At 39.2% G+C, this 10760-nt stretch overlaps 1 protein-coding gene across 1 annotated transcript; it reads right to left on the reverse strand.

Annotated features, from left to right (window-relative positions):
• Positions 1 to 4988: 4988 nt before the first annotated feature.
• LOC139708669 (cyclin-J-like) lies at positions 4989 to 8789 on the reverse strand. The gene is made up of 3 exons (XM_071620603.1): positions 8501 to 8789; positions 5706 to 5990; positions 4989 to 5152 (listed from the first exon to the last, which is right to left on the reverse strand). The coding sequence occupies exons 1-3, from the start codon at positions 8787 to 8789 to the stop codon at positions 4989 to 4991; spliced, it is 738 nt and encodes a 245-aa protein (XP_071476704.1).
• Between the last annotated feature and the right edge of the window lie 1971 nt (positions 8790 to 10760).

Raw genomic sequence — 10760 nt, forward strand, 5'->3', positions numbered from 1 at the left:
CCGGTATGGAGAAAAAGTGCAATTTCTGTACTGAATAGTAAATTGTTACCATGTTCATCTGGCCTTTGACCCTGAAATTCATAAGATAATCACTTTCAGGAAGAACATGCATAAATATGCAGTAAGTTTCACGATAAATTGAGCCACTTCCGAGATATGGAGGAAAAAGTTAGTTCAGCACTTTCACTTGATCTTTGACCTTTTAGGCAAAAAAGAAAGAAAAAGAAAAAGAAAAAAACTCTCCAGAGAATTTCTATTAGGTTACACATGCATACACCAAGTGTTAAAAAAAATAAATGATCCTGCTGACATCGCATGAACATGAGGGAAATTTTGAAGTGTTGCACTTGACCTTTGACCCCTGACCTTTGACCCCATGAACCCTACATTCTCTAGATAATCACTGCCAGTCAGTACATGTATATACTATGTTCCATGAAGATACCTTGAACAATTTTCCAATTTACAGAGAAAAAAACAGAAGTTTTAATACTTTTACTTGACCTTTTGACCTTTGACCTTTGACCTCATGACCCAAACTTTCACCAGAGAATCTAAATTGGGTAATACATGTATACACTAAGTTTCAAGAAAATATCTTCCAGCATCGCATAGATATGGTGAAAATAGTGAAATTTTATGTATTTGACCTTGACCTTTTGACCTTTGACCTTCAGCACGTGCACCCAAAAGTTGATAGGCACAACTTCACCCCCTAATACACATACATGCCAAGTTTCATAGGGTTACCTCAACAGGTTTTGATAGTTACCTTGTCCACAAAATTCATTACGGACGGACAGAAAGACGGACGGACGGACGGAAGGACGGACGGACAGACGGACGGACAACCCGAAAACATAATGCCTCCGGCACCACTTCGTGGCGGAGGCATAAAAAGGTCATGCCAGCATAAATATTCATGACATCAGGACATTATATGTCTCATTCAATACACCATAGGCTGCTTACTGCTTCCTTGAACATCAAAGTAACATTTCCTTCCTTACATTTCTGTTCTTAGTCAAATAAATGTATATGCAGCTGCACATGTGCATCAACCCACTCATAAAACTCAACTGCTGAAACAACTTCTCAGTATTTATTCAATCCCTTACTATTTGTTTGTTTGTTTTTAAGTTTATGTTTGCAACATGACACCTGTCCTATTAGATGACAAACTATGACCAAAGTGAGCTCCTACACAAATAACTTTCTTTTCCTTATCAAGGCATTTTACGAATGTCACCAAGGTTGCCTTGGCAATTCTTACTCGAGGGAAGAAGAGTTGAAGATGGGCAATCTTGTCTATGCATTGATGCCCTGCCTGTAGGACCTCACTCTCATGTCATTGTTGGCCATAGGACGTACCTCTGAATCTCGTGATTCAATCACTACATATTATTCTTCCAGACTCACACACACACAAACACAAAAAACACCCCACACACATAAAGTATAATAGTTTACAGAATACGGACTGATGCAATATGACTGCAGTGTACAGTTGACTCAGATGTCGCAAGAATCACATGAAATCACTGTGAAAGCACAATTGTGACCTTTCGTTTACACTAAAATAAAGTTCATGATCCCAATCAATGACTTTGATGGCTAACCTTTAATCCTCTTTGCACGAAGGAGTACTTCCTATTTACTTATTTCCAGCACACCAAATGATATTGCTATTGTAATATCCTACCTGAAGTTACTTCTGGGAAATTATACTTTGAGCTAAGTTCAGACCCTCCCTCCCCCCCCCCCCCCCCCCCCCTTCGACATTTTGCTTTATGTGAAGTATTATCAATTTTTACCCTTCCCATTAGATATTATCACTGGACATCCAAAGTTAAAGTTATTCCTGGTAATTGTAATTCTCAACCAAATGACCTTTGATCTTTCATATCTTCCTACATGTACGCCTGCATTATATGCCTCTTTACTCATCTAACTTGTACCATTCATGTCATATTACCACTGGATATTGCAAACCAAAGTTATGACTGTAAAATTTTATCCCAAAGTTAGGGACTTCCCCCAATTCTACCTAACTAGTGCATTCACATTCAATGTAGCGTACCTGGGCAAAGCAAGAATATCAACCCAAGAGTTTTTCTTACATTGTGTAAACAAGACATCAGGAAGCACAGATGGGCGGACAGATGGATATATAACCCGTAGACATCACTGTTTCCAGCGCCCTCTTGGGGCTGGTTGAGACCAACCTTGGGCAATCAATGAACAGCATCTACTCTCCCCCATGGCTCTAGAAAACTTCACAAACTCTCCCCTCTATCAGTCCCGGATATGGAAGGGGATGATTTTTGAAAAAACAGCCGACACTTAGAGTGTGAGATCCCATTACCATAAAGGATGAGCCCTGCTGAGCTGGGTGAAATTGATATGTATTTTTGGGGAAAGAAAGCGAGAAAGACCGAGCGAGTGTCCACATGACATTCAAGACAAAACACATGCTACAAGGAAGGTCAGTTTTCTCTCACTCTTTGCAAGCTGGTGAGTATCTGACAGTCTTCAAATCTCTTTGAAATTTCTTACCCTATTAGCCAGTCCTGCACTATAAGGTGAGGATGCTAAATAATCAGTCTCCTATGAGTTGTAACTGTACTGCTCCACATCTCCAGCACATGCCGACTTCAAATAAATGTGAGGTCAAACTTTATCCACTAGTGCAGACCAACAGTTGCAGTGGGTGAGAAGAAATTCTTAGGCGGATTGGTGAGGTAGCCATGGTGACTTGCCTTGACACTCGTCTCTCGCTTTGCTGCCTTCTCATCAGCTGCATGTGCACTGAGTAAAGTGATGCAGAAAAAAAAAATCAAAGAAGGAGCTAACAATGCATTCCCATCACCTGCTTTATTTCTCTATTTACCCACATGAAACATATGAATCTTTCAGACCTGACAGTAGCAGGCAGCCACGTATAAAGCAACACGAGTACGGTTTATTGCCACTTGGTCTACTGGTACTGTTCGTCGAACACCACTACGGCTAAACTCATTTAGTCTACTATCAATTTTGTCTAATTCCCGTTTGGTCCAATTCTCACTTGGTCTAAAGCCAAGTTTGGCTAATTATCATTTCATCCAATGATAAGATGGTCTAACTGACATTTTTTTTTTTCCGCTTCAACATGATTCAATGTGGCAGTAAATATGCTGACTAGTATCAACGTAATCCATTCAGGCCATATCACATATGACGGCATCAGCTGCTGTTGGTTCTCTGGGCACCCAGCTAACCACATTGCTCCATCGTGTCAATCACGTCCCCTCTAGCATGCCATCCTCACTGCTGTCAGCAGTAAACCTATGTGGTGACTGCCACAAACAGGGTTCCTGAACCTTAACCCTTTGAGGATGGACTGATTTTGCTACAACACGCATTTCTCATAGACCCCTGCCCGAGTATACTCATCCTCATCAGGTTGAAGATCAAGCAGCACACTAATTAAAGGGACATACTAACCCACTCAGCTGGACCATCAATGACGTAAGGGCGACAAAACCTTGCATCTCAAAATTGTCAAATGTTTGGGAGAGCGAAGAAACATGGCAGCCAAAGCAATACAATAAATGGGGTCACATTTCCTTTGGAATGCTGTGGTGGCTTCATTTTTGGGGTAAGACAGCTGGAATTTGAATGACAATTAATCCAAAAACATGATTTTCACCAAAATTTGAGATACAAGGTCTTGTCACCCCAGCAACGATTTGCAGTATAATTCCCTGTAACAATGGCAGGGGTAAGTGTGAAAATTACTTTACCTCTAGGTGTCTTGTCTGGTAAGTGCAAAGAAAAGTATGTAATAAAGTGATAAACTGCCAATCAACTTCAAATGAAAATGTGCATATTACAGAACCAGCAGCAGTCATTCCTGGCACTTTACTAGCCTGTAGCTCTCTACAAAAACATTCACAGGTGAGGGTCGGGTGGTGGGGGGAAGAAGAAGGAACAGGAGGACAGTTATCACCACTCTTTAGGTCTCGAGTAATAATGTGTAGAGTTTATGATTCACAGGGAGCCATTGTCTCAGTTATGATATTACACTCCTTAACCTTTGCTTCTATTTCCAAAGGGCACTGCTGGGACGGCTTGATAACAGCTTACATGACTTCTGTATTACAGAGAGGTTTGTAAATATGCTGTATGGATGGCTCAATACTCTTTGGACCGAATTCACAAAGGTGGTACAAATGAAACCACGGTTTAAACCATGGGCAAAAACCATGGAGTGCCAAGTGTCACCTCACACGGAATATTTCGTTACAAAATTAATCATTTCGTCGACAAAATGACCGTTTCTTTAACGAAATTATCATTTCAGGACGAAATGTTCATTTAGTTACAAAATGTTGTCATTTCGTTACAAAATAATCATTTCATCGACGAAATGACTGATTTTGCAACAAAATATTCCATGCGACACTTCCATGGGTTTTGTCCATGGTTTAAACCATGGTTTCATTTGTACCACCTTCGTGAATTCGGGCCTGTAAGTTCAATGAATCAAGAGGGAGAAGCAAATACACTGCATCTGTGTTTGCTATTAGTGTATGCATGTTTTTTCCTTTTTCAGTTCAATATCTAACCACACTAACAAAAAAAAAATCTCATGATGAAACTAATCACATTGATTTCTGTGTGATATCAATTTCACTTTGGCTGGTATATTACTGCCACTCTAAAGCCTCCAGCAGCATCTCATCTCTATGATATCCTGAGAAGAAGAAGAAAAATATATGTAATATATACATATTCATGCATATCATGCATACATAGTCATGCATTCAGTCATGCACACCATGTATACATATCAGGAGAAGATGTTAACTTATTACTCATCAATACGCGTGTACACATACATGTTTGCATCTCTGCTTTACTATAAAAAAAACACACACACACACACACACACACAAGACAACAACAACAAAAACAAAAACAAAACAAACAAACACATAGAGAACTTACTTGAGCATGGTGTCAATATAAGGCCAGATTTGGTCCCAGGAGTACTTGGTCAACTTGAACAGCCGGTGGGTCCACGTCGGGGAGAGCTGCAGACAGATACGAGACGCAGCTATGCAAACGGCGGCCACCAGAGAGGGACGACAGTTGGAGAAGACGTGATCTGCTTGGACAGAATGAAATGGAATAGTCTCAGCATTCTACGCTCTCTTTTACCTTGCAATCAGTCCATTCTCTCTAATTTCTCTCTATTATTCATTGATAGAATGTACTATTTGACTTTCGTGGGGTGTGCGAAAATTTGTCACCCTGCAATATTTTTTACATGATTAGTACAACCATAGTGGCTGTATTAATCAAGCATTAATCTCCCAAACAAGAAAGAAACATGAAAATGATAATCTATCAGATCAGCTTTCCATACAGAAAAGATGATTAACTGGTGGTGAAATAAACTGCTTCTTAAACTTCCTTGTTAAGCCATACATAGTGTCATTGCCTGCAGCTTTCTACTTCTTGCAAACATTATTAATTGACTTCGGAAGGAATATCCTATCACCATCTGTGTCATTGAAATGATGGTGTCGATTACCATCCCCAACACTTATCAAATTTTTTTAGAAGTTATGAGGGCTTAGCTGGGCAAGATTAATATCATAGGAATGATCTACTTCCCTGCTGAGGTCCCCGTTGATATGGCAGAGAAGCCTACGTACCCTGCAAACTGATTTCCAGGAAGTATTGTGTGTATTGTTTCAGGTAGAGTGTGGCATTGCAACCAGTCAGGGGCTTGCCAGCATGGAGATCATTGGGGCCTATGGCGCCCATGGTGAAGTAGTCGGCAAAGTGGAGTGCTGTCGGAATGGCAACGTTCCAGTTGAAGAAGTCAAGGAGAAGGAGTTCCATCTGGAAGAATTCTTTCTGCGCGGTGGTATCAGAGTTGATCTGATTGGCCAAGTTGGTTAGTTTGGCAATTTTGACCTCCTGCTCTTCAAACTTGGCTTGATTTAACAGGGAAATGAATGAATGAGCAAGACAGGAAATTAGCATCATAAACAGATAACAACCGCTTAAAGGACAAGTCCATCTTCATACATACACGCGGATTGAGTGAATGCAGCAATATTTGTACAACACATCAGTGAAAGTTTGGGGAAAATCGGACAATCCGTTCAAAAGTTATGAATTTTTAAAGTATCTGCACAGTCACTGCTGGATGTCAAGACTGCTAGAGTGTATGATGTCACATGCGTACGGTATTAAAAAAATATGAAGAGAATTTCATAAAAATTTTACTTCTTGAAAAAAGTGCATATTTTCTCGACTCGTCGCTGGCGTATGTTAAGGGTAATATTAACCCCCTTGCCTTCGGAAAGAGGGAAGTCAAGTGTTCTTTTATTATGCGAGAAAAGGGAAAATATCTTCAATTTTCTTTATTCTTTCTTTATATCGTTGTATAGATGTGACATAACAAGTTATAGTAGTCTTCTCATCCAGTCGTAACTGAGCAGAAACTTCACAAATTCATAACTTTTGAACGGATTGTCCGATTTTTCTCAAACTCTTGCTGATGTGTTCTATTAATATTGCTGCATTCACTCAATCCACATGTCTATGAAGGTGAACTTGTCCTTAAATGTGCAACATAACTTTTCTAGGAGGAGTGAAGTCAAGCAATTAAAACAATGGAAAAGAATATCTTTGCAATTTACTTGGTTCTGGGCATTTTGTGCTACGCCCACTGCTACCAGGGTGCCAGTATCCCCCTTTTGAATAAATTTGTTTCTCCTGCCCCTATTAATATTTCCTGTCAGGGTTTTGATAACTAGAAATGTCGCTATGGCGACTGATGCCTCCGCCATAATGCATGATTCTCCCAATAGGCGTATAGTACAATGTCTTCACATGTGTGATCCATGACAGTTTCACATATCTGGCAAAATATTGATATGACAGGTTTGTCAGAAATGACTTGAATATTCACTTTCCTTGAACTGGGTTTGCTACAGTATAATTGTCGAAGAGTGCAGGTGCACATATTTGGGGAATTGAGAATTTTTACTTGAATTCTGACAGACCCTTTTATAAGTTTATGCATTGAGTAATTTCCAAGGTATGAAGAAAGAGTTAATTACAGTACAAAATAGATTTTTTTTTTTTTTGGGGGGGGGGGACGCATGGAAACCTGGCCTTTGACCCTTAACCTCTGACCTTTGACATTCTGGCAGGAAATTTCCTGGAGAATCTCCATTAGGTAATGCATGTATATATTAAGTTTGAAAACTAATAATGCAAGCATTTCATATATTAGTGTATGAGGGAAACAGTAAAATATTGAGGAGTTGACCTTGACCTTTGACCCCATGACTATTGACCTACGACCCCTAAATTCCCTAGATAATCTCTGCCAGTCAGTACATGTGTATGTACCAAGTTCTATGAAGATACATTGAACCATTTGTGAGAAAAGTGATATTACAACATTTTCACCTAACCTTTGACCTTTTGACCTTTGACCTTATGACATGAAACTCTCTCTGGAGAATCTATATGCAGTAGTACATGTCTGCACCAAGTTTCAAGAAAATACCTTAGGGCATTGCATAGATATTGGGGAAATAGCAACATTTTTAGCATTTGACCTTGACCTTTTGACCTTTGACCTCTTGCCAATGTCACTAAAATCTACTCAACTAATTGTCCCATCATACATCATCCTTGGACCAAGTTTGGTGAAAGCTGCTTCATCCAGTTTTGAGTTATCACGTAAACAGATAAATTTCAGGATTTGACCTTGATCTTTGACCTTTGACCTCAGTCCGATTTCACTAAAAAACTAATCAAGTAATTGCCCCATCATACATCATCCTCTGACAAAGTTTGGTGAAATTTGCTCGATCCAGTCTTGAGTTATCGCGTAAACAGATACAATTTCATGATTTGACCTTGACCTTTGACCTTTGACCTTTGGCGGATTTCACCCAAAATCTAATCAACTAATTGCCCCATCATACTTTATACTTGGACCAAATTTGGTAGAATTCAAGTCAATATTTCTCAAGTTATCGCGTAAACGAAAGCGGACGGACGTACGTACGGACGGACGGACAACCCGAAAACATAATGCCTCCAGCACCACTTCGTGGCGGAGGCATAATTATCAATATGTGCCTTTTGAAGAAGAAAATGCAAAACACTTTGGAACAGAACATGCAAACAGTTGGACAGATTTGGATATTCTCACACTTTCATCTTGATCTCTAATGCTTTCCTCATGAAGAGGGTTCTTTGTTTTGATCCGGAAGTTATATTCACGAGAATTGGTGTACAGTTACACTCTTCAAAGCAGTATGAATTGCATGGTACTTAGTTTTATATCTAGTTTGGATTTCCCAAACACAAGAATGTAGTATTTGTTCAGTGAGGCAATGTATCTTTGACTCCTCTACGCTGAAGAACTCAAGCAATCCAATCCGCCAAACAGAGACACTCTCTCTCTCATCTTTCTTACTTGCAATGAGGAGACAAACAAGTGCCAGTCGCTGAAGGTGGGTCTCCCCGCTGATGGTGAAGTGGTCCATGGTGCGGTCAAGGAGGTAGACAGCGAGGTGGCGCGCCATGCTGTCGATGTTCAGGTTCTCGCACACGATGGCCAGCCAGTCGACGAGATACCGCCGCAGGTTGAGCTGCGGAGACTGGCCAAGGAAGGGCAGGCAGCGGGTCAGCTCTTCCTGCAGCAGGGAAGCGTAGACGTCTGTGGCTATCTCCGAATTTGTGTGCCACTGCCTCACCTGTGTCATGGTGACCTGTGCAGACTGAGCCCTGCCACAGATACGAAACAAAATCTTTGGCCTACAATCTCATTTGGCTTACAATTGTATTCTGCATCACAACAGTTCTAAGTTCTGAAAAAAAAAAAAGATTGAGTATTGGCATCACAGCTTTGTCACCGAACAATGATTCAACAGTGGGGAGGTTTTATCAAACCAGGGAGGTGGTCACCTTTCGGATCAGAATACACTGGACACTTTATCTTTTGCATAGAGCCATGATATAAAGCATCAAAAATGTACCTGTGGGTGAAAAAGTATATGTTTGTGAAGTCTTGCTTAGGGCCTATTGTCTGTAACAAATTGTTGGATGGGCACTTATATTTAATTATTCACTGTTTGTAATTATTCCATTAACTAATCGTTTTAATAAACTTTGTGACACTATAGTTTGATTTTCACTTCACATCATTGTCATTCCCTTAACCCGTTACAGAAATTATATGTTCTGCTGGGGAAGCTTGGTGAATTGCTCTTTTGATATATGCATTTTTTGAAATTCCTTTTCATATCAAATTACATTCTGATGTGATATCATTCACATAATTATGGGAGAGTTTCATCTAGAGAGGGCTGCATAAAAAGCAATCAAAACACTTCTGGAAAATCATAATTCTTGAAAGTATAGTTCCATTTCCCTAAAACGTTCATCTAGTGTTTCTGAAATCATTCAGTATTTCCTGAATCCACATTTCATGTTCTGAGAAACATTATCTTTTTGATCCACAGGGCAAGAGTTTATCTAAAGGAGGTGGCAATGAAGGAACCCCAACAAATTGTTGCTGCATCATGAATAGAATTAGTTATTTGATTAACAAGTTGATGGGGAAGATTAGTGGTCTACCAGCTTACTCAAGATCGACTTATGTTGCGGTGTTTTGTTTTGTTTTTGTTTTTTTTTTTGGAGGGGGGAGGGGTTTAGCTCATTCTGATAGCTTCAAACCAATAAACTTATCACCAAACAGATGAATACTAACATTAATCTGATGGCATTTCTGATTTAAAAAAGAAGAAAAAGGATCACATAGGCATTGGTTCGAGATTTTTAATTTGCTCAAAATGTGTAGAAATGATATGACATTAGAATGAACTGTCCAAAGGTATTTAAATTGTCCAATTCTAGTGCCTTATTTGATGCTGAAATACTGTTCAGTGTGTCAGTATGTGCATTAAAAGAATTTTTAAGACAGGCATTTTGCATATAATAGATGTGAGACTACATTAAAAATGACATCAATTACACAAGAAATGAACAAAAAAAAAAAAAAAAACATGTATCATCAAAGCCACTATGTTAGAGAACAATCAATACCACACTGACATCGCATCATTTTACATAAGACATCTCTGCCACATAATTGTGCTGTTAACTTCAATTTGGCTTATTTGTGTCAGACAAGAATTGAATGTCAAACTTTATTCCAAACAAGTTCCTTTCCATTGGCTCAGCACAAGGTTGTCTTTGCATCCTTACAGGCATTGGACGTCAACTTGATCTCACAAATCATTTTATATGCAAGAGTGATCATGTCTTTAATTCATTTTGATCACCAAAAAAATCAAAACAATATAACAAGTTACCATGTGGTCACATCAATATGTTACCTCAACTGTTATTCTGCAGTGACCACACACTACCATATGAGAGCTGCTTACAAAAACAACAACAAAAAAAGTGACACATACTCAAGTTACCTTCATGAAGTCCCAGACATCAGGGGTGAGAAAGCCGCAAAATACAGTAATCAGGATGATGAATGAGAAACTGAATCGTTGCTGAATATTGCCTGGTAAGCATGATTTCAATTGACAGCTTTATATTTACATACCAAATTTCAAAGTAAAAAATGGTTATTAATGTATTTCATTTTTTAATCTTCTTTGTTTGTTTGTTTTTTAGTGTGTGTTAGTGTGTGTCCACATATGAACAAACTTACAAAG

This window comes from Diadema antillarum, unplaced genomic scaffold (assembly GCF_040938485.1).
Source record: "Diadema antillarum isolate AM-2024a unplaced genomic scaffold, OU_Dant_1.0 seq00001366_RagTag, whole genome shotgun sequence".
Lineage (NCBI taxonomy): Eukaryota > Metazoa > Echinodermata > Echinoidea > Diadematoida > Diadematidae > Diadema > Diadema antillarum.

Excerpts from the sequence above, each read along its gene's own strand:
- LOC139708669 (XM_071620603.1), bottom strand. The coding sequence starts at position 8,789 with ATGACACAGGTGAGGCAGTGGCACACAAATTCGGAGATAGCCACAGAC. Across the intron at positions 5,991-8,500 it reads TGTTTGTCTCCTCATTGCAA|CCAAGTTTGAAGAGCAGGAG; the intron begins GTAAGAAAGATG and ends TGTTAAATCAAG. Across the intron at positions 5,153-5,705 it reads CCTGGAAATCAGTTTGCAGG|ATCACGTCTTCTCCAACTGT; the intron begins GTACGTAGGCTT and ends CTGTCCAAGCAG.